At 37.5% G+C, this 25,292-nt stretch overlaps 1 protein-coding gene across 7 annotated transcripts in view; it reads right to left on the bottom strand.

Annotated features, from left to right (window-relative positions):
* The window catches only part of PRUNE2 (prune homolog 2 with BCH domain), a 112,198-nt gene that overhangs the window by 31,396 nt on the left and 55,510 nt on the right, over positions 1 to 25,292 (bottom strand). For all 7 annotated transcript variants that reach the window (XR_015732238.1, XR_015732237.1, XM_034410202.3 and 4 more), the window contains exons 7-9: positions 18,482 to 18,637; positions 9,826 to 16,138; positions 8,598 to 9,381 (exon numbers count right to left, since the gene is read on the bottom strand). Coding sequence is in view for 5 of the 7 variants with exons in the window: in XM_034410202.3 (XP_034266093.2) it covers positions 8,598 to 9,381; positions 9,826 to 16,138; positions 18,482 to 18,637 (7,253 nt within the window). In the remaining 2 variants the exon portion in view is untranslated. The remainder of the gene's footprint in view (positions 1 to 8,597; positions 9,382 to 9,825; positions 16,139 to 18,481; positions 18,638 to 25,292) is intronic.

The raw sequence follows: 25,292 nt of genomic DNA, 5'->3' as shown, positions 1-25,292 counted from the left end.
TTGGGGTGAGACAGTTCTTCTGACAGACGGGACCCATACCATGAAGAGATTTAAAAGTAAGAACCAAAACCTTGAATTGCACCCAGAAGCATACAGTTCTGCCATAACTGCTTTGTGTGTGGGGGGGGTAGTAACATTGGGATGAATAGATAGCTAGACAGATAGATAGATGATCAATAAGCCAACATTAATAAGGCATGAATGAAATCTTACTCAATTAACTATATTAGCTTTAGGTAAAACTCCACGGATTGATTTAAAACTCACATGGTTAATTGGCTACAATGGCTTTAATTTCTCATTAAGTACTACTGTAATTTGGAAAAAGCAATCACTGACAAGAAGAAACATTTTCCTTAGTTTTCAGTTGATATAGACCATATGTCCTCAGAAAAAAAAATCTGTAATCTGTTCTATCTCAGGAAAGACCAAATGCTTCTTTGCAGAAAGGAATTTCAAGTTACCTGTATCACAAAGATTGGTGCTTAAAAAAAGCAAACAATTCATAATTTGCTAACAGATTAATTGTAGGCAATTTTAGTTGATTAAACTGTTTAATCAGTACAGGTAATTATTGTTGTATATATTTCTAAAATTATTCAAAGTGCTTTAGACCTTAGTACCTTTGGGCTAATCATGAAAGCAGAATGGCTTTATTCAGGCTTTCACAAGGTCTGAGGGGGAAAATGATGTTTTAAAGAGTCACATTAACCTTAATGAGTAGATTACTTAAATCACTGGCATCTATTTTCAGGCATGCACAGAAGCTTGAAAAAAGATGGGTTGTTTTAATGAATATCAAAGAAGCACTGCAATTATGCCAGAGCCAAATTTTTTCCAAATCATTTTCAAATGGTTTATTATCCATTTGAATCATTGACCAATGCTTTATGCAAATCTAAAATTGTTAAGTACCAAGATAGTTAAGAACCAAAAAGTAAAATACATAAAGTATACCTTAAAAAGATTTCAATGCCATTACAATTAAGTGGTGATTAATGCAATATTGGAAGACTTGAAAGACCAAGTTAGAAATAGATCATAATGATGAAAATCTATCTATGTGGTCACCATCAAGCCAAAAAACGACTTGATCGCACATAATAAGTTGTGGTAAGCCACCCCCTCCCCTCTAGAAGAATAAAATAGTTTGAGGAATATTTTAAAAAAGGCAGGATAAAACATTTCCCCTAAAAGAGAAATAAAACATCTTAAGGGAGACAGAAACTCAGAGCCTGTTGTGACCCCGGTCCCGGAGGCTGATTTATCTTCTCATGATGAATCGGAGGATGATATGGAGGAGGAGGAAGCTGTCACGAGCTATGTGCCGGAGGGGCCGTCTTCACTGGTGAGTCAGCAAGAACTGACAGTTGCTGATGTGCCTCTGGACCCCAGCCAAATTGAGGAGGAAACAGAGGCCGGTAACGCCAAGGGGGAGCCCCTATTGGATGCAAGAGAGAGACGTAGGAAACGTCGTAGAGAACAGCTATTGCCACATCCAAAGAGGTGTGGTCAGGAGACGTAGGGCCACACCCTACAAAATATAAAAGGGGTGTGACTGGGCTGGAAAGGCGTGGTGAACAATTTGTTGGAGTTTTGGATGCAGTGGATTTACAACTGTTGGTTTGGAGTTTTTTGATAAGAGTCTGCATTCCTGCATTAACCAGCTGGCCATCTGCCAAGACCTTTGGAACATTGCCTGGTAACTATTGGACTGATATACGCTTTGGAAGAGAACTATTTATTAAAGGGCCAGCTTCATTCTCTCTAGCCTGCGTTTGTTACTGCCGGGCTATTTGAGCGTCTGCAAGGCTACTCATGGGAGGGGACAGAACAGAGCCCCAGCTCCTTGCCCCCAAGCAGATACTGAGCTGGGGTAGCTTTAGAAATGCAGATTTGGTAATCCATTACTCCCTGCAGCAAAATCTGAACAAAGGCAGATTAGCCGCCATCCAAGAGCCAAAACAGGGCAAAGCCAGTAAACCAAAATAGGAATTATTGCATCACCTTCAGAAACTTCAACCAAATTTAGCTCAAACAAACACCTAGGACCGTGATGGCGAACCTATGGCACATGGAGCCATATTAGTCGGCATGCCAGCTCAGCTCTGGGGCGCATGCGCGTGCTGGCCAGCTGATTTTCGGGCCTTCTGGGCCCACCAGAAGTAGGGAAACAGACTGTTTCCTGCCTCTGGAGGGCCGGGGGGGGCAGGAAGGCCCGTTTTTCTTTCTTACCTGCATCCAGATCCTTTCTATTTATCTGGGAAGGGCAAAAACAACCTTTCCCACTCCCTCGGAGGCCTGAAAGGCCCCATTTCCCAACTCCCGGTGGAACAGGAAGTGATGTTTTTTGCTGTCCCCAGCTTCCAGAGACTCCTAGAGTGGCTCCTAGAGAATCCTAGAGAGGCTCTGGAGGCTGGGGACAGCAAAAAATGTCACTTCCTGTCCCACCGGGAGTTGGGAAATGGGCCATTTCAGGCCTTTGGAAGGCCTCCGAGAGAGCGAGAAAGGCTGTTTTCGCCCTTCCCAGGTAAATAGAGAGAATCTGGAACCAGGTAAGGAAGAAAAATGGGCCTACCAGGCCATCATGTGCCAGGAGCGGGGGGGGGTTGCAAGCGCATGCGCGTGGGCACATGCGCGCACGACCTTCCCCCGCCCCCCCTCTCCTGGCACGTGATGGCAAAAAGGTTAGCCATCACTGACCTAGGATTTGTACTTTGCCTATAGAGACAGCTATGACCCCTACATAACCCCTATATGGCCCCATGGGAGTCTGATAACAGCCAATAGAATACATGTTCCTGCACAGGAACAGGGAAGCTCAAGTGCAAAGCCCAAGAGAAGGTATAAAAACCCTTTGCTCTCAACTCCATGTGGTTAGCTGCCCAGAATTACCCATATGGTTCTCTTCATCATTAAACCATCTTTCCAATCAGCTTCTAGCTTCCATTTTGTCTCCAGTGCCTTTCTCCCAGCTTTGAACTGGACCTGATATTTCTCCCAACAAAGTCAATTAAAAAATCCACATAACATTTTAAAACTCTGAAGCTAGAGAGAATCGGGCAGAGAAAACAACCTTTTTCCATATTATAAGCCGGCAATTGTACTGGATTGAAGGTTCTTTTTATAGAAAGATTCCTTCTGTAAAAGAATGTTAATTCTTAAATTTACTATGACCTTCATCAAGAATCAACTATTAGAAGTTATTAAATGTTATAAAAGTTATGCCAGTGACTCATTCATGAAACTATAATATTCAAAGTATTGGCAGCAACTGAGCCACCATGGCTCATGGCACCATTTTGCCGATCCTCCATTACAGGGTTCATTGAACTGAAGCAAAAAAAAGAAATATTGATTTGGACAAATATAATTTTAACAGGTTAATGCAGCCTAATGAGCATACTGTAAACTAGTATAGTAGATGTAATAATTAAATCAAAGATGTTGACATTAAGAATCCTTAGGTGACAAAAATGTACATTATTTCTAAAAGGAGGAAGGATCATAAAGTAAGAAATATCAGAACTGTGGACATGAACAATTTACCAGTCAGACCTTAGCAACAGAATTTTTATGGATTGTAAGTGGGTCAAATTGGGATTTACAAAATCTAAAAATATGGTGGCTATGAGACAAGAATTTCAAAGAGATGGAGCTGCATCAATAGAAGGGACTTATAGGTTATACACTATAAGTTATACACACAATTAGTTGAATGGAATTTACAAAAGACAAAGAATTATTGATGGGAAAACTGCTTCAAACTAACTTATTCACTATAAAACTAAATAAATTTTCTAACCCCTTGACTTAATATAATATAGAGTAAGAAGCTATACTGTATATTCTTGGTAGCCTGGATGGGAAATAACTACAAAGGCTCCATTTATCTCAAGCATAGAAGACACTTAGTTTTTCTTCAGAAGCAACACAAAGTAATAAAAGGAGATGAGGAAGAGGATTCCATGAAAATATAGTCAACTTCCTAAGTATTTTTTTAATATGCAATGCTTTATCAAAAGCAATGTTAAAAGCACACGCTGTTTCATTGGAAGATTGTCCTTTACAGTTTTATAAGCTCCTTCTTTTTCAACCAGCCTCATGAGGCAAAGCATTAACAAGTTCCATCTTACAGACTCAAGAGAACAAATGAGCCATGCAGAGTACATGGCTGATGTGAGACTTGCAGTCAAACACAGCTCCAAACAATCACATCAACCTCTTGTGGCTTAAGAAGACACAGCACAGATCCTCCGTCCTATTCCTATATTTCTATTAAATCCTCCTCTTAAGTATTTTCTTTTCTGAAAGCTGTTGTGCATGTGGTCATTTCTTGTCACTGCACAAAGCATTTTCTGAAAACAAGTTTCTCACAGAAATATTTCATTTTTATTTTTATTTTTTTTACTGGCAGACATAACCAAAGAGCCACAATTCTAGGTAATGCTTGCTCATTTTTCAAGCTTTGTGTTTTCCACACGTTGTCCATTGGAAAGCCAATTCCTTCTGAACAGCCAGAGGATACTTCAAGAAAGAAACCTTATATGCTTCTCCCTGACAGAAAAGGACCTAAAACAGCACAGTCACCTATTATACTGCTGTAAGACTGATAACAATCTCAAGTGCACTTAGTTGCTTCCCCTTAGTTAAGCAAGCTTTTTAGATAGTGGAAGTGCCTTTCTTTCCTCTTCATTACCACCATCAAAGAGCTATGCGGAGAACAAAATCATACTAATGAGGAGGATTATGCAATTAAAATACACAGTAAAGTTCTGCTCGTTAATTACAAAAAGCACGTCATCTTGCAACTCGACATATCTCTGAAAAGAAGATACCGTTTCCTTCGTAACCAGATGTGACTGAATTTCAAGTCACAGCTGCTTAATTTCCTTATGAGACAGCAAACCCTTTGCAATCCTGCTGATGCATATTCTCTTCTCCCTCGCCTCCCTCCGAATTAACTGCAACAATAGAGCTGGTTTTTTTCAAAAAAAAAAAAAAAAACAACGTCTTTGCCGATTGCTCCGTACAAGCGGCGTGCTTACCTTCCTCAGGTTTAAAAAGCAGTTTTGCAATAGGAAAAGTGCAAAGCTGCTTTAGGACTTTATTTCAGCATCTCCTTCCCATGGCAGCTTACTAGAAACGGAGATCTTCACCATTTTTCTGATCACATGACCGATGCCAGTTCTAAATAAGGAAGATGATCACCTGCTTTTGGATACCACGCTGTGCATATCCAATCAGCCATTCTAATAGGCACTCAAAGAACACCAAATACTAACAGACTTATTAAGAAGAACTCTTTTTCTTTACTGGTGGCAAGCACATAACCGTGAAAACCAAATAAAATAAATCTCATAATCAATTTAGAAGCAAATTTGAAGCTGTGTGTTGGATAGCTTTATGTAATCTACATTACTTAAAGAATTTAAAGTGGTGGAGAATTTCATTTAAAAAAACAACGCAAAAGAGGGCAGATTCAATGGGTATCTTCAGGCAGAATAGAGAATTTTTACTGGGATCTCTAAGCAAAAGCCACTTTTTTTTCTGCATTATCCAATTAATTAAAAGGCTATTTCTTTTCCTTGAAAAGTATCTTTAAATATGTGCCAGTGTGTAGAAAATAGCATTAAGAGATATGTAGTCATTTCCATGCAGGGTTATAAATCTGTCATATTATGAAAATTAGCCTTCTCCAGTTCAGAGACTTCCTGATGTGCTAATGCTAAAATTCCAGCCAGTTGAGTAAAGTTGATCTATTGAGCAAACTAGTTCCCATTCAGTTCTCAGCCTTCAAAATTAAAATAATTTTGTATTTCTGGGATTTTGATTGTACACACAATTATATTTTGGTTCCAGGGCCACTTTTAAGAAAGGACTAGTGACATAAATCCAAATAAATTATTGGATAAATTTTGTTTTCTATAATTTATATATAAACAAATGATTAAATGGATAAGTTTATCTCAAATTGAGTCAAGGTTGACTCAGCCTTCCATCCTTTCTAAGGTAGGTAAAATGAGGACCCAGATTGTGGGGGCAATAAGCTGACTTTGTATAAATATACAAAAGTATGAAGGCTATTGCTTAACACATTGTAAGCCGCCCTGAGTCTTCGGAGAAGGGTGGCATATAAATCAAAATAAAAATAAAAAATAAAAAAATAGTAATGTAATGTTCTGAAATATGCTTAGATCTATAAAAATAAGAGGAGAGGTAAAATTATTTGATAAAGTTAAAAAAATCTTTACATGGAAAAAAACCCCACTGTGATAGACTCAGGTGAGGTGGTGCAGTTTATGCAAAATATAAACGGAATGAGAAAAACCAAAAATGTTTATATGTGCCATTATTATGGTCATGAGATTTGCAGCTAAGAGATTACCTTCAAGAAGACAAACTAAACATTTGCAATATATTTTGCAAGAATTGCATATCATTCTGAGACAAGGCATCAACAAGTAATGCACTTAAGCATAGGACTGGAGGAAAAAGTTAAATAACAAGTAACTTGTTATAGCAAGTTTTCATGCTCCAGTGAAATTAGGATCACTTCATGTTTATTTTGCTCACACAGGACATACAGAACTGAACTGGGGGGTATGGGGGAGGGGATGAATACATAGTGTCACTTCAACATTTCTTTCTCTGCAATATTTCAGAGGTAACCCAGATCCCTAGCTTGTCCAAGTTCTACCAAAGAATCTGTGACGGTTGAGAGGTCACGAACTGAGAAAAGATCTATGGGTAGTTCTCATTTAAGAACCACAATTGGGAACAACAACTAGGTCATTCAACAAAGCAGTTACTAAGTGAGCAACAGTGGCGGGCGAACCAGTAGCAACTGCGGCAGGAGGCTCCGCCCACCTGCCCAGATGTTATCATGAACACTCTGCGCATGCGCAGAAGTGCCACGCACAAGCGAAGCAAGCGCACACAGGTGCTCACAGTTCCAAACCAGTAGCGAAGGTAAGTGAAACCTACAACTGGTGAGCAGGCCAGGGATGCTCTGTGAGTTGATAGACAGTGTTTATGTTCTTACTTCAACTTTCCTTTGCTTTATAGACCTGTGAAATCATAGACTAGTCATAGTTGTTTTTTCCATCACCATCATAACTGCAAATAGTAGCTAAATGAAGCAGTAGCTAAAAGAAGACTACCTGTACAGGATAGATTAAAAATACGGTAACAGTAAAAACAACTAAGAACTGTGAAAGTTGATTTGAAAGGAAAAAGGAAAAAGATTCAATTAATATGAGAAATGAACAATGTCTTTTTAAACAAAGGCCCAGGCCCCCAGGAACAGGAGTGGAAAATGGGACAATAGGATGATGGTTAGAATAATTTTGTTCACTACAAACTTTGACATTTGATATCTTAAAAATTAGATCAAAGTTATTTTGTGCTATTTTGAATGACAAATTATATTTAAACTGTATTTATTATTTGATTTTATTTACATCCAGCTTTTCTAACAGAGATTGCCTAAGACACACTTTAAATCAGAATTCTCAATATGCAGGTTAGCTGCTTGGTAACAACACTACATCACTGTATCAAAGTTTAGGTTTAGACCAGGGGTCTGCAACCTTAAACACTCAAAGAGCCATTTGAACCCGTTTTCCACAGAAAAGAAAACACCGGGAGCCACAAAACCTGGGTGGGCATGGCCAACTCGACATCACTCACTTCCACCAGTCACATGACACCCCCCTAGCCACGCTTACCCAGCCGGTCATTAGGGCAGAGAACTGATCGTTAAAAAAACACTGGGAACCACAAAACCCTTTTGACATCTCTCTCTTCCTCCCTCCCCCCCTCTCTTTATCTCTCTGTCTCTGCCCTGGCCGCTTCTCCATCCCCTGCCGTTGTCCTTACCTTCTCAGGCCAGACAAGAAGTGACTGGGGGGAGGGCAAGGGGTGGGGCCAGCCAGTGGTGGGATCACCCGACAGGGAGCCACAGCAGAGGGCCCAAAGAGCCGCATGCAGCTCTGGAGCCACAGGTTGCTGACACCTGGTTTAGACTGATATTAACAGAATTTCAAACATCACTGAATCAATTACTGTAAGTTAAAGACAAATATGTTCTTGTTGATAATATATCAAAGTATGCAAAACTATAGATGTTTTCAGGCATATGGGCTGACACATAGCCTCTTTATGTATCTGATGAAGTTCATAACACCTTATGTCTTTTAATAATATTGTTATAACAGGCTCCATCTGATCTTTAGCTACCAATACCTTTGACTATTATTTTCCTCCTACAGCATCTACATTGAAAATATACAACACAAAATGTATTTCAAAAGTCAAATATCCTTTCAATAGACACAGTTAGTACTATTCATCAATGCATATCTTCATTGCACATCATCAGTTGCTGGATTGCTCTATACTGGATTGTTGCAGAATATAGGAGAGGTAAAAGTTAGATAATCTGCCTTGTATAAAAGGAAGCTCTTATACTAGTATAAAGTTTATCTACTTCTTGCTTTGGTGTGAGCAACCTTCTGAAATGTACCAATACATTCATCAATCATAAATTCAGCAATAACATTTGTAGGCCTTAACATTTACAGGTCTGTTCTTACCCTACTGTTTGATGGAGATGTCTTTCATTGTCCACAGATGGAATCTCGTCTTCTGTTTCTTGTTCTTTAACCATGCTCTCTCCAGGAGGTTGTTGTGGATGATCATCCAATTCAACATCATTAGCATCCACTTGCAAGAAAGGAGCATCTGTTTTGGTATCACATGAAATCTTGTCCTGTTGTTCCCAGGCTTGGTAAGAGCTTTTATCTGGTGGGATATCAGTTTGGGTCTCAGAGATCAGTTCCTGGCTTAAAACATTGTCTAATTCTTTAATGGATTGTCTGCATAATGACTCTATTGTGACTGGCTTGCTACAATTATCTTCAGATGATACCTCCTGCTCTCCATTTTGGCCTACTATAGTCCACTCCTGGTCTTGTACAAGGATTCTGGGTGATTTATTTTCACCTTCCCATTTTTGGGGCACAGGAGCAGAACTTTTCTCTTCTAAGTAGAAAGAGTCCCATTCATTCTCCAGAGTAGACTGTCCTTCACTTTCATTTATTATGGAGATTGACTGTAATGTATCCGAGGAGTCTGCTGAAAATGTTTCAAGAGAATCCATTTGTTCAGCAACTGCTGAAGGGAAATTGCTTTCTTGTGTTACCAATAAGTCCTTTGTCAAAGATACATGTTCTTCACCGCTAATGAGTATATAGTCCATTTCTAAAGAAGACTGCTCTTCTGCTTCCTGTAATTGTTTATCTTCCTTATTGTCATTTCTTGTCCTTTCTGGGAACTTGGTCTCTTTACTATCAAAATTAAACACATCACAGACAGCTTCTGAAATTAAACAAAAAAAGTTTTAGTTAAAGCGGTTAATTCTTCCTGCTAATTTTAAATATGAAAACAGTTATCAGTTTGATTTGTATAGCCTCTTATTATTTCATTATATGTTTTACTTAGAATAGTTTTTCACTTAAAATAAGACATGCTAGACAATTCACAGCTGGAAAAGAATATTGCATTTATAGCGTGTGTGAGTGAATGTCTCTAAAAATACATTTACGGTGTATGCATTGATTTTGAATATTTATTTTTTAAGAAGAAATATTCTTTTAAAAATAAATATACTTTTTTTAAAAACAGTATCTCCATTTTTACATTTTATTTGGAAAAGTTTTCATAATTTATTTCTAAATCATTTCATGATTATAATATATGCAAAAAAAGATTTTACTTGCCTAGAAAAAATCTTATGCTAATAAATGTGCTAATTTTACTCACCGTTGTTTACGCTTATGACTCCATCTGCTGGTGAATCAATATGAGTTGATTTTTCTTTGGATTCACATTTGTTCAAATCATCTGTTAAGTCGGGAATTACTTCCGAGTCCAGCAATAAAGAATCCCAGTTTTCACAACTTTCTCCAGCTTTGCTATTTACATCATCAGATTTCTTTTCTAAAAGGTTATTTTCATATTCGCTAGTTGGTGAATCAATACTATTTGAATATATTTCATGCACAGGTTTTTTAAAAACACATGAGGGTTGCAATTTCTCATCAGATTCTAATAAAAATGACTCCCAGCCTTGATTTTCTTGATCTTCTGTAACCTCATTTTTTAAACTAGTAGCTTTAGATTCCAAAATGTCAATTTCACTACCAGCAACTGGAGATTCAATATTACTTGAATCTGTTTCAAACTCAAATGCTTTCAAAGTACATGAAGATCCAGGAGTCCCATCAGATTCTAATAACAGGGATCCCCAACCCTGTTGAGAATATTCAGCAACATCATCTTTTATGAGAGTAGAGTTAGATCCTGAAATGTTCATGTCATCTTTTTGAAGAGTGTCCAAACCAAAAGGAGAAACACATGCTAGTGTTAATTGTTTATGGGGTGATTCTATAAACTCTGGACTATAATTTTCCTGTGTATTTTGAAGATTTTGTAGACTATCTGCAGAATATTGTATTTCTGAATCATATAGGACCTTTTCCTTTTCTTCTAATGAGGCTTGTGGTGATTGTTTCTTTGTAAGTGTTGGATGAATTTCTGTTTTCTCTGATTCGTCAATGACTGTTAAAGGATTAGTTTCATTCAGCATCACACATTGGTTATTCATAATTGGTACCTTATTCATACTATACTCTTTTCCAGTGTCATCAAGTGCAGTATGCACTGTTTTCAGCTGTTCAGTTAGTCCTGTTACATGGCCAAAGGCTGAAAGCTGATCATTTACAGGAAAATTATCACACATAAAATTATCTGTGGCCAAAACAGATTCCTGATTAATATTTTCTTTTTCAACTTCAGGTAGTTTGTCATTTGGAGATGTTCCTTGGTAGATTTTCTCATACTTATTTGAAAGACATGAGTCGTTTTCTTCAGGACATAATTCCACTCTGTCAATTGCCAGTTGCTGTTTAAAATGAAAATCAGTGTCTTTTAACAAGTTGGGAGACATCACTCCGAGCTCCTCATGTTCAGCTAGGACAGAGGTTTGTGCATATGTTTCCTTGCTTTCATACTGGCAAACATCAGGACTGCTTGAGGCCTGTGAACTGCTGTCTTGATCAAAGTGATTTAATATATCTGGGTTTTCTCTGCTTGTTTTCAAAATGAAGGGATGGTCTACATCAGTCCACAAATCTGGATCAATACTAAATATCTGGCAGTTTCCTGGGGTGCTGTTCTGTAATATGTCAGGAACAAATGAATTTCCTTGGTTAATTCTTTCTTCAGTAGGTGTTGAGCTCAAAGGTTTTGTTAAAGATAGTGAAGGATCAGATGGAGATTTGTTAATAGTCTCTGGTTGCATTTCACTGTACTGATTTATTATTCTGGGGACAAATCTACTTCTAGTTATCATATTTGGATCAAGTTTTAGATCTTCCTGAGCAACAGCATTTAGCAGGCTTGTCTGCCAGTCTTCTGGAACAGTTTGTTTAACAGTATTAGGAGAGGGTTCTTGTCTTCTCTCTGTTTCATCAATATGTGGCCACGGTAGTCCATCATATTCTCCAATGTTTGCACAAGCTTGATCTGACCCTTCATACCAATGAGTCAGTACAGGTTCCTCATTTTTATATTCATGTATATTGTTACATTGTGTAGATTCTTTTTCATGTGTGGAAGTAGCTGTAAGATTTGGTTCTTCAACATTTTCATTTATTTTTGGATTTACTGCCCATGTATTATCAGGGATAACTCTTGCATAGTTTCTTTCTAAATCATTCCTTGAATTCAATCCAAGTGAACTCTCATTTTGTTTTTCCAAATTCCACCATTCAAATGTATCATCTGGAAATCCAAAACATTCTTCTATGGATTTTTTATTTTCATCTAATGCACTTTTTGCATTATCTTGCAACAGAATATCCCAGGCATCTAAATTATTTGGATTATAAATTTCTTCATTGTTTACAGCAGATGTTTGTTCAAGGTGATTATGTACATCTTCCTGATCTATTTCGCTTTCTATAAAATATTCAGATGTTTCATGGGCATAGTCTTCTGTTATAATATTAACATCTTTGGAGGTTTTATTTAATGCATCCATCTGAGCATTTTCCTTCAATTTAGGTTGACCATTTGAATTTTTTGAATCAACTATAAGATTGGTTTCATGGAAATGCAAAGATTCACTCTCTCTCATAGCATCCTCCAATTTCTCAGAGTCTAAATCTGACTCTATTCCTCCCTGATGTCTATTTGAACATTCTGAAACTTCATCTGTTCCAGGACTTGATAACGAAGATGTATCATCATCCACATGAGCATTCCAAAGAACTAAGTTTTTAGGAACTTTGTGATCAGTGTTTGTTTCAGAATCTTCTTGGCTTTTATTTTCAAGGGATTCCTTTCCAGATTCATCTATTTTGATATCATTTGTAACGTCCCATATACCTTCACTCTGGGTATTACTTCCTTGAAAATTCTCCCTGGTATGTATATTAGTTGAAGAATCACTTATATCTGGGCTTGTTGGACCTGAATATGTATCATTATTAATGGACCCGCCACTGCTATTATCTTCCTCACCAGTAATTTTGAGGGAAGTATTTGTAGGGGAATTACTTGATCCTTCTGACATTTCATTCTTCATGGGGCTTAATCCAGCAAACTGCATTTCTTCACTCACTGATGTATTCCAAGCATCAAGGATTTGGGACAATTCATGATGCAGTATAATATCAATACATTTTTCATGAGCAAACTCATTCTCACTCTCCACACTTTCAGGAGTTTCACTTAATTCAGAAGAATCAGCTTTATATGGTAATAAATTATTTGGTAGTGGCTTATCTGTTGTATCCAGGGGTTCAATATCTTCTGCATATAGATTCTGTGAAATTCCTTCATTTCCATAATTTGAAGTTGTGTCTTCAATGTCGAGCATTTCTGAAATGTCTTCACAACTTTCCAATTCAAATTTATCAGTGTTCAAGTTAGGGGTTGACTCGTCTCCTATTGATGGTTGTTCTTTAGCATGCAAAAAAAGATTTGATTGTTCTGACTCTGAAGCGTTCATTTCTGATCTATTAATCATGTTTTGATTTTCAACCATTATTGGATAATGGTTCCTTTGATTACATTCTTCTCTGGGAGAAACTGAAGAGGGACTTTCCATATCAGGAATATTTTGTTCAGATAGATCTTCATCAAAAGGTTTAGAAACTAGTGTAGACACCCCCTCTGAATGGTAGTTTTGATATTCAATCGTGTTAAAATGATCCAAATTATCATTATCTTCTTTGGGAGACATAACATGTTTCACATTATTGTCTTGGGATACCTCATTATTTTCCTCTGTGATAAGATGAGTCCAATTGGAAAATGATACATTTACTTCTGGTGGTTCTGCTGCTACTTCTTCCAGACTTCCACTAGTTATAGTTTTTTCTGGAGAACTGGGATAATCAGAAATTGTTCTGCTTTCTTCTGAACTATTAACATATGAAAGAGGTAGTAAAAGTGACAGTTGCATGTCATTTTGCATTGTTTCATTTCTAATATTATTAAGAGGGAATGACCCTACAATAGTTTTATTTTCAATGACTTCTAGTGATGAGGAGTAAGTTAAGCTGTTATCCTCCAATGTAATTTCTTGATCGTGCTGAAGATGTTCAGCCTTCTGGTCAAATTGCTTGTTCAGAAGTTTACTTTCTTGATCTGATTGATTGTTTTGTCTAGGTTGATAATTAACTAAAATGTCGTTTTCTGTATCATTTGCTTCAAAACAAGGAGATCCTATGTCTTCAAAAATGATTTCATTATTCCTCTCACCATTTTCTTCTTTTGTGCACACGATACTACTTAGAGGGGAATTATTATCTTTTTGTGCAGGGATCAACATCACTCCACTATTTTCAGAAGGACTACTGTCATCAACATCATAGTCACCTGAAAAAAGCTCTGCAACTTTTTGTTCTGAATCATATACAACAGCATCTTTTATATTAAGGTCAGAATGTTCAGCTTCTACTTGTTTTTCATTATTAAGGGTTTGTTCCCAACTTACTTCACTGTAATCAGATGAACATACAGGAAATGTTTGTGGCAATGACTTATTATCTGATAAATCATATGTTTCCGTTCCAGTTTCATCTGAATTTGAGTTTCTTATTTGGTCAAAGATTGGCTTTCTATCAGAATATTTGTCTTCACTTTCTTTTTCATCTCCAACACCTGTGGGTGACACATATGAATCAGATGTTGAATAGTTTGTATCTGGTGGAGAAACAATCAGATCTTCACCTGTATTTGATGTAACAAATTCTGGATCTTTGTATGACAGAAAGGGATCTTCCCAAGAGCCAAGATTTCCAAGCATATCTTTCCTGATGTTTGAATCACAAGGCTCCCAGACAGTGGTATTGTCAGACTTAGTGTTACTATGGTTTTCTGTAATCATTTTAACATCTTTCTGCATAATGCCAAAACTAGATTTTGCATTTTTATATGCTGTATGATTTCTTAATGAGCTATCTTCCCTGTTGTTTTGAGAACTGAAATCAATTTGATTTTTTGGATTTTCACTTAAATTATCTACAGATAATTCCAGCAAAGATTTAGACATAGAATATTTATCAAAATTTTGTGAAAAGTGATCAAATTCCACTTGAGAAACATTCCATGGATGTTCTGTGGGTCTTGAGATATCATGTTCAAACTCTGCCCAAACATTAGGCAAGTTTGTCTTTATATGTCCACTATTATTCCACTGTCCACAAGCTGGTTGACTGGAGTTCCACACATTAGAAAATTCTTCTATTTGCTGTTCATCATCTTTCTGTTGAAACTCCAAAGTATTTTGGGCAGGACTAAATGGTTTTTTCCAAGTATCTGTTCTTGAAAATTCCATATGCTTTGGTTGCTTTTGTATACATGCTGAATCTGATGCTCTTCTGTCAGTTTGCTGTCTCAGTAACATATTTAATTTATAATCTTTCCATGAATCAGGACTCTGAAATACAGATTCTGGCTCAGTTGAATTCCATGTATCAACATTTTTGGAATCTAATTCAAAACCATCCCACCAGCTCCCATATCTAATGCGAGAATGAGGATTTTTAACATGATCAATTTCATTAATTCTTTCAATTACATCTTGTGGATAAAATAAAGGTGGCCCACTATCTAAAGGCGATGTTTCTACAAGGCTATTCATTGGGGTTGGGGGAGTTCTTCTCTCACCACTTTTCAAGATTTCTGGACAAGAAGAAAATTCATTTTCCAAGGCAACCAAATTTGATTTATTTTCAGAGAAACTTCTGTGATTTTCTTCTTGGTGGCCAGATTCATTCAATGTTACTATATCATCATCCTCATTTCTTCTTCGAAAGTCTATTGAATAACTTGCAATATCGCATTCCGATAGATTTGTCTTCTCATCTGCTTTTGAACTAGCTGACAACTGTTCTTCTGATGAACCACTGTCATGGGAGAAATCATCCACAGAACAGTCCACCAAATGTGAAGACAATGTCTCAACTGATGGCATAGGTGCTAAATCAAAATTAAAAAGATCGTAATTGTCACTACTATTTCTAGATGGAGGCTTTTCTTCTTCAGCAACTGCTCCTTCAGGAATGGGACTATAAGAGTCAAATCCAGAAAGAAAACTATGATGAGATGCACCCCCTTCTGCTACTGGACTATCATCACTAAGAAAAACTGAGCTCTCCTTAGATGATCTGCTGCTTCTAATAGTAGCAAGACCACTGTCAGGACTCACAAGGTCTATGTTAACATCAGCATGAGCTTGCCCTGACCCATTATGATCTTGAGGGTTTTCTATAAAGTTCACAACATTTGGTTGTGGTTCAATGTCTGAACCATATAGTTCCATAATACCAGAAGACCCTTGAGAAAGTGGAGCACTTCCAGCCACAGCTTCGGTGGAAGATGTTCTACTATTTGGTGCCATTTCAGGATGTCTTCTGCTAATAACATCTTTCATTAGCAAAAAAATTTCATCACCATTTGCTACGTAATTCTCTTGCTGGTAAATAAGAAGTTGGTCACATCCATATTCCATAGGATCCAGTTCCAGGCATGGATTCTGACATTCTTCTAATTCGCAGCAAATCTATTAAGGAAAAAAAATATATTGAACACCAGAGTTTTGTTTAATCAACTGTACATAATGAAAGTAAGTTTAATAAAAATTAATACTGATTTAATAAGTCTACTTCTTTTTCCTTTGTAATACTTTTCATGTTCTAATATACTCTGAGCAAGTGCTTAAGCAACAGGAACTTAAATGAAATAAAACTTTAGCCTATCGGTCTCAGAGAGTCTAATATTACTGACCTTGGTCCCTAATATTCCCCTACCCTTAGAAGAATAAAAGCAAATATTGTTATGCAGTATTCTCAGTCCAGCATTATTTAGAAGCACCAGATAAAACAACAATAGCCATCCACCATTCCCAGAATTCACCAGAACCTTGCCATATTAGAATGGGGGCAAATTCTGGGGAAAGAAGCATTGCACTAATATATGTGCATGGTTTGATGAGGGCTCAATTCAGTTATTGCTAATCACTGCCTAATAAATTTATGTGGGACTAGACTAGATGAATCTAGCATAGAATGCTAGATTATTTCAATGTCATTGTAAAAAGCAAAAGCCAATGAAATGCTTAAGAAAAAAATTAAATTCAACATTGGGTTTATTTAATTACTAATTACTGTATTTTTCGGAGTATAAGACGCACCAGAGTATAAGACGCACCGGAGTATAAGATGCACCTACCTTTTTTGGTGAGGAAAAGAAGAAAAAGAAATCTGCCTCTGCCTCTGAGAAATTTTGCCTCGTTGCAGCAAACAGCAAACAGCCTGCCTTACTTTCATTTTCGTTTTCAGCATAGCTTTATTAGCACAAGGGAAAAAAAAATCTGCTCCAGCAATTTACCACTTTGCAGCAAGCAGCAGAGGCCTGCGCAAAACAGCTGAGAGAAAATCATCTGAGAGGCGGGAGGCCGATCCAATCAACTTGTGCTAATTAGGCTGTGCTGAAGCTGAAAGGAGCTGTTTTTTCTTGCTGTTTGCTTGCAAGGAGGTAACTGCTGCAAGGCAGAGGCCAAAGGGTGGGGGCCAGTGAGTGGGCGGGGCTACATTCAGTGTTTAAGATGCACTTAAATTTTTACCCCTTTTAGGGGGGAAAAGGTGTGTCTTATACTCCAAAAAATATGGTAGTCCTCTAATTAATGGACCTAAGTTTCCTAAGAGCATGGCCAATTTCAGATAGGTTCATCATATTCTTTCCCTAGTGGGAATAAACATTTGACCACAGCAGTCTGTAACATTTAAAAATGTTAATAATAATAATATTTGAATATATTGTTAATATGAATTAACTTGTTAATGTGAATTAATGTGACACTGTATCATAGAAAGACCAGACAATTTGGATATATTCATATATGTGAGAGTGGTGGAACTCTCACATATATGAATATATCCAAATTGTCTGGTCTTTCTATGATACAGTGTCACATTAATTCACATTAACAAGTTAATTCATATTAACAATATATTAACATAAGAACAAAGTCAAACTAGAATCTTTAAAAGGACTAATTCCAATAAACTAGAGACAGCCTAGGAAGGATTCCATGGGTGAGAATCCTCAAGGGGAAAACAACCCAAGAAGCTTGGAAAACTTTGAAAAGTAAGATTATAAAAGCCCAGTCTAGCACAATATCAGTGGAGAAGAGAAGAAAAATAACAGCTCTCAAAAGAAACCAGCATAGGTGCATAAAGAATTCTCCGATAAATTGAAAGATAAAAAGGACAAGTATAAAAAGTGGAAAGAGGGACATATAACTAAGGCAGAATATCAGCAAATAACTCGAGCCTGCAAAGATGGGTTTAAGATTAGATATAACTGTAAGAAAAGATATTTTAAAGTTAAATATATCAAAAATAGCAAACAAGTATATTATACTGTAAAGACCGCTAGAGTAGGGGACATTCTAGGACATGGAGAAGAAGCATATCTTTTCTTCAACCAAAACAATAAATACAAATATGCTTTGATTAAAAAAAAGTAATTATTGTGGTGTGAACTTTAGACAGCAAAAAATACAGAAACTGGGTTATTTCTAATATATAGTATTTATGACTATTCTATCTAAAGATGCAGATTTAAAAACTATACTGAGAAATCCATGCACATTCATGATTTAGGTGTTAAATAAAAACAAAACAATGACATAAAACTATTAAAAGAGAGTTCAGTTTTTAAAATTTAGAATTGCTTTTCTTCTCTAATTTTTCTATCATTTAACCATCTAATGATGTTTTATTGTTCTAAGAATTTAACATCCTGTATTATTAAAAATAATGGCAAAATATGATGTAATATTGCATCCTCTATGACAATGCCAGTTTTTATATTATTTCAGTCTCTTTTCCAGAATACATACCTGATTTCCTAGCTCCATGTTTTCTGAATAAACTGCTATTTGCTTTTTTTCTTGTCCTTCTGATAAATAGCTGGCCGAAATGACAAGGACATCAAAACCATATTTATCTACAAAGGCTTTCAGGTCTTCATTGATATTTCTGTGAAACAGATAATCCTGTAATATGACAAATCAACTATTTACTGAAGAAAATAATTGAATTAACAACTGAAACTCTCATATTCGTACATACAAAGTGATATTTGAAGTCATTTGAAAACCTGGAGTAATGATAGGTCTCTCAAGTTTTTATTAGGGTGAAATTTTCAGCAAAAATAAAAGCATCTTAGGCAATACAAAGTCTTAATTGGGAAGTGTGATATGATGATGATAGAGCCAGACCTTTCAAACATTAATAATCTGAGGTACAACATGAATTCAGCTGCATTATTCTGACAATCTCTCTTCTGTACTGCCCTGTCAAACTATTCTCCCAGGTCATTTATTCAGGCACGTAGAGATTCTCTTATAAAAAATCTGTTTCTCTTTATAGAAATCCTCAGTTTTTATTTTAATTCTTCAGCCATTTTTAAAATCTGCTTTGGGTTTATTGGGTTTACAATAAATAAGAAATGCTGTCAAACGTATTTCATCATAAATAATACATGTAATGGATTAATCAAATACATAATAAAAATTACTGTTAATAATTGTTAATAATAATTGTTACTAACTTAACAGCTGCAGTGATTCTCATAGCAACTGTGGCAAGAAAGGTCATAAAATGGGGCAAAACTCACTTAACAAATGTCTTAGCAACATAAATTTTGGGTTCAATTATAGTCGTAACTCAAGGAATATCTGTATTATTTGCATACCCCCAAAAGTTGAGGCACGGATAAACCAATAAATAAATACGTATAGTCAAACAATCTAATATGCAAGGGCTCTTAGGATTGAATGTTGTTCAATATACTATTTTGACTAGTAGATACAATATGCTAAATATAAGCATTCACATTTCATGCTTCATATTTCCAATAATTTCCATATTCTAATTTAACTTCCTTCGAATTTAGAAGTCAAATGCTAATTAGATAATGTCTTAAAACTGAGCTTCAATAAAACTCTAGACTAAATTTTGAACCATTCACCCACATACTGGAACCTAAATCTGTAATAAGTTACAGTCATATTTTATTTCTAGATAGTTTAAGACAGAAATCTACTTCAATTCCTTGAACCATAAATAATTTCAATTTGCTTTGCTACTCCTAAACTATTTAGACAAAAAATATGGAACTAATTTTACTTTTAAAAAATACTGGCTGTTTTCATTCTTTTATGTGTGAAACTCAAATCTTGTGCTGCCATTATTTTCATAAGAATAATTCCCTTAAATTATACTCAGAAGCAATATGGTAATTTGCATTTTTTGTTATTTTATCCTGTAAGAACCTGAATATGTTTGAAGTACTTGAAGGACAGAAAAAAAAATCCTGCTAACTTCAATTCAAGTACAAAACAGAGGGATATAGAGGTGCAGGAATATACAGTCAAAATATATTGTCACATTTCTTTTTCTGAGAGAAAGCTGTGGTAAACCTGAATAATTAAAAATAACACCATTTTAAGCACAGGACTAAAATGAAATTTATTTTGTTTTTGTTCTTCTCAATAGTTAGAATACTTTCTGATTGATGGCATATGACACTTGATTACTCAAGTGAGCCCTGTGTAAATGTTCATTGTTCATACATCAGACTCTCTGGAGAAACTAACTGTGTCAATATTAACCTGCCCAAATTAAAAATAAGATGTCTTTTTTGTTCTTCTTGCATGGGGAGCACAATATGGCTTTTGTCAGAAGCGCTCCATCATTTTGGCTCAAAGAAACTGTCACTACAGTGTGGGATTTGTTATTCACGGCCAGATATCCTGATGGGTCTAATGAAGCCTTTCTGCTGACAACTCATTTGCTAAAAATATCCAACTATCGCTAAGTATAAATGAGGAATATATTTCTTTCCTCATTACTCTGCGTTTCTCTCACATTGACAATTATGTCATGAACCCCAAAGATCCTCAAGCTGGGATAAACTCAACTCTTCTCAGTAGCAGAAAGGTGAACAGCCTTTTCATGGTCAATGCTTCAGTTTGCTCTTTTCTGTTTTATGAACTCATGGGCAAACTTTATGACATCTTTAAATTGCAATATAATAGGGTAAACATCAGTGTTTTCGCACACATGCCGTGCCAACAGCCTGTGTGCTGTTTGTTGAAAAATGTATGCTAATTACTACAAACCCCCTCCTGAACCCAGACATGGATGACTTTTTACTAAAAGTTTTCAGGTAATAATACTGATTTGCTTTGTTGTGAAAAGAAAAGGAAGCTATTACTGATCCACCCAGACTCCATTCTTCTTATTGTGGTTTTCTTTCTAGAATGTTCTGTCTGTGCATTCTGGATGCCTATTTTATCTAGTTTCCTACAGTTGCTGAAACCATGGTCTTTCTTTTCTTTTTCTTTTTTTGCAACCAATTAAAGTGAAGTAATTTATTAACAGTAAGGTGAAGACAAAATTACCCTCAATTTAAGGTTGATTCCTGATGATTACATGGATACATTCATGCAATTTTCTTGGTAACAGTACAAATCATTAGCCATTTTCTTCTTCCAAGATATTTTTAAACTGAGGGGTCCTTGGTGTTCTCTGAGCTTGGTTGTTTTCTTACAGATGTTTTATTACCTGAACTAGGTAACATCATCAGTGCTCATCAGCACTGATGATGTTACCTAGTCTAGTTTCTCCATACCCCACCATATTTATTTATTGTTTCTTCCTAACCTAAAAAGCCGTCAAACATACATTTTCCTTATATCAATATTGTTTCAACCTCTTATTCATTTTGGTTGCCATTTTTATTCTTTTTTGACAGCAGAGGTCAGAATTACATCTAATATTTCTCAACCATAGATATGTATAAAACATTATATTAATGTGGGGATACAGAACTCTATATGGGGATGTCCTTGAAAACCACCCAGAAACTTCAATTGGTCCAGAATGCAGTGACGCAGGCAGTTCTGGGTGCCCCATAGCCTAATTACAGTATTGTGTGACCTGCAATGGCTCTCTGGTTACTTCAGGGCTGGTTTTCACCTTTAAAGCCCTGAATGGTTTGAGACCCAGTTCTCTCTGAAGCTATTTGCCTGTCCCAGCATATCAAATAAGAGAGGCACATACCAGCACTCCCATCAAACAATATCATTGGATGGGATATTCAGGAGGTGGGTCTTCTTCATAGCAGTGCCTGCTTTGTGGAACAGGTTCCATCCTATAATCTGGAGGACCCCATTAGAAGGCTGTGTAGTCTTAGTTGTTCTCCCAGGCACTGAGCCTTACAAAGGTATATTTGGTGTGGAAGTGCTATGGCACCTTGGTTAGTTTGTGGCTTTAATTCTGTAGAGTTTTTGCTTTATTTTTTATGTGTTTATAGAACTTGATTGTTGTTGACTACTCAAGGTTAATATTGTACCAGACAACCCTGTGACCAGTTGGGTCATCCTTTGAGAGAAAGGTACTCTATCCAGCGCAGCATTCTTGGTGATAGAATGGGGGGTGTGGGTTTGTCTCCGGCGATGATGCCCAGTAATGGTTTATGGTCGGTGATGAGTTCGAATCTCCGGCTGTACAAATACTCATGAAATCTTTTTATTCCGGCTACTGCAGCTAGTGCCTCTTTATCTAGCTGGCTGTAGTTCCTCTCTGGCTTGGACAACGTTCAACGTTCTGGAGTAAAATGCTATGGGGGCCTCTCTTCCGTTTGGCATGCAATGGCTCAGTACAGCTCCGATGCCAAAAGGTGATGTGTCGCACATCAACCGGATTGGCAGCATTTCGCTGTACTGAACTAATACTCTGTCCGATGTTAACTCCCTCAATCCCTTGTAGTAATCGTTCCATCAGGTTTTGGAACAATCCTGGGACTACACTGACTCCAAATTGTAACCGCTTGCACTTGAAAGCACCCCTGTGTGTTACGATTGTTTGGGCTTCGGCTGTGACATTGTCTACAGGGAGCTGCTGATATGCCTGTGCTAGATCTAGTTTAGCGAATATCTTTCCACGGCCCAACGAGTGAAGCAGATGTTGCACCATTGGTATCGGGTAAGCGCTCTGTTGCAGGGCCTTATTCACGGTACTTTTGTAGTCACCACAGATGCGTACCGACCCATCTGGCTTAACTGTGGTGACAATGGGTGTTTCCTATTTCACATGGTCTATAGGCTCTAATACACCTTGAGCAACTAGCTTGTCTATTTGCTCATCTATTTTGAGCTTTAGAGCAAAAGGGATCCTCCTGGGTTTAATCTGGACAGGGGCAACTTGGGGGTCTAGGTTAAAGGATATTGGGGACCCCGTGTACTTGCCTAATTTGCTGTTGAATACTTCCGCGAATTCTGCCATCAGTTCTTCTTCCCAGCTGCAGTTGTTGATGTGATCAATGCCTGTGACCGCCAGTCCTAGCGGCTCGAACCACTCCAGGCCCAATAGGCTAGGTCTGTCCCTGTCCACGATGGTTAGGGTTAACTTTGCCTTGAAGGTTTTGTAGGCTATGTTGAATCTTCCCGTGGAATCCCTACTGGGATTCGGTTCCCTTGGTATTCTACGAGAGTCAGCCTTTGCTGTTTGAGTGCGCTGGGTTTGATGCCTGGAACCAGCTGTTGTATTGTTCTCCAGGAGACCATGGATAGGCAGGACCCCGAGTCGACCTCCATCTTGCAGGGTCTCCCCTCGATGAGTACGGTCGCTGCCATTTTGTTGGACTTTCCCACGCTTGCATGACCCACTAGTAACATTTGGTGGGTGTTGCCTCGTTCCGATCCGGAGTCCGCACTTCTGCGACTTCTTCTAAACGGTTGCTTTTTTCCATTTGTCTTGAATGACCGGTTGGGTGACGGTGAGCTTGGCGGGCGGTTTGAGTGGCTTCTTCGGGCTGCTGGTTGAGATGGCCTGCAGGCTCTCGCTATATGCCCTTTCCGGTTGCACCGTTGGCATATGGCATCCCGGAATCAGCACTCTGCCCTGGGATGATTCCCCTTGCAGCCTGCGCACCAGAATTCCATCTTCCCTTTTCCTCGTGGCTTGCCTCTCCAGTCTGTCTGTAGGTGGTGGACCTCATCCTCCTCTTCTTCCTCCGATTCTGTTTCCACGTCCTCGTAGTGGACCCCGGATTCCTCTTTCCCTTGTGGCCCTTTGTTCACTTTTTTCATGGCTGCCGCGGATTTCTAGGATGCCTCTGATGCTGTGGCCTCTTCCAGTGCCTCCTTGAAGGTTATCTGAGGTTTGACTAGCAGTCTGCTTTGCAATGTAAGGTCTTTTAGTCCCAATACTAGCCGATCCCTCATAGCCTCTTCTAAGTTTAAGAAATCGCAGGCTGTGGCTATCTCCCTCAAGGTTGCGATGAATTTGCTTATTGACTCACCTTCCCTCTGGTCCCTCTGGTAAAACTCATGTCTCCTTACCAGGGATGAAGCTTGGGGAGCGTAGTGTGCCTTGAGGATGTTTTGTAGATCTGTCCAGGACATCGTTCTCAATTCTGTGGGGGCTGCGAGTGCTTTTGCCATTTTGAACACTGCGGCTCCTCAGTGTGTAAGGAATATGGCTCTCTTCCTCTGCTCTGACAGGCTTAAGCGATCATTCCCTTCCATATACATATGGAATCTTTCCATGTAAGATTCTCAGTCTTCTCCAGCCGGGTTAAATGGTGCGGGTGGGCTGATTGAAGGCATAGTGGTAGCCGATGATCTGACCGATTCTCGTGGCTGGTGATCGGGGTGGCTGGTGATTGCTGTGGAGGTTTCAGTGCTTCATTCTCTATCCTAGGATCCCACCTTTGTCGCCAGTGTTAAATCGTGGGCGCAAGAAAGGACAGGACACGCAGTAAACTCCAACACTTTTATTAGCTCTGTAAATCGCAATGGCAATCCTAGCCGCGGCAGCTTCTTTTATAGCTAGGAGCTGTCCACAGCTTCAGCCACTGATGGTCCTATGAATTTCCCGCTCTTGTCCCTGATTGGTTTGTTCAAATCTGCCATTCAATACTCAACATATACTGTATTATAAATAAAAAAATTATTGTAGTGGCAAATGAAGTTCAATATTATCAATATTTATTTACCTAAAAAGATACACAGAATGACCAAGGATAAGCAAAAAAAAAAAAAAAGTAGTAGGAAGAAACAGCTTCCGACTTTCTGTTAGCTTCCCTATTGATTTTACTTGTGGGAAGCCTATAGGCAGGAGATCATGATCATAGAGATAGTGCAGTGGCCATAATTTTGCAGTTAAAACTGGTCTGACATCATAGAAATTTCATTTGCACAGGATTAATGGAACTCAGATTTTTTACACATTATTTATGTTAGCAGAGTTTAGGTATCTCGATTCAAAAATTGTTGCAACTTGGGGATACAAACAAAGAAATAGATATACACAACGAGAGTTTCAGTAGTACATAGATGAGCAATCATATAAAACTTTCCAATAAATTAAGTAAATACATAAATACTTCTATTTTTTTAAAAAAATTATCTATTATATGACTGTTTCTTAACAGCAGAAGTTTGTTTTCATCAAGCTATTCACTACTAAGCTTAGAATTCTTTCCTGGTCAATTGTAACAACTCAAACCATATGCATATTAAGGTGTTTTTGACACAACATTCATCATTTTACACCACATTTCCCCTTTTAACTTTACTGTCTTCAGACTGGAAAATTCTTCACAGCCCCTTATTAAGTATTTTAAGTAATGTGAGGCCA

Source organism: Pantherophis guttatus, chromosome 2 (assembly GCF_059756535.1).
Source record: "Pantherophis guttatus breed Tessera chromosome 2, ASM5975653v1, whole genome shotgun sequence".
NCBI lineage: Eukaryota > Metazoa > Chordata > Lepidosauria > Squamata > Colubridae > Pantherophis > Pantherophis guttatus.
Note: the sequence above shows the minus strand (reverse complement) of the source record. Positions and strands in the feature narration are given on the sequence as shown.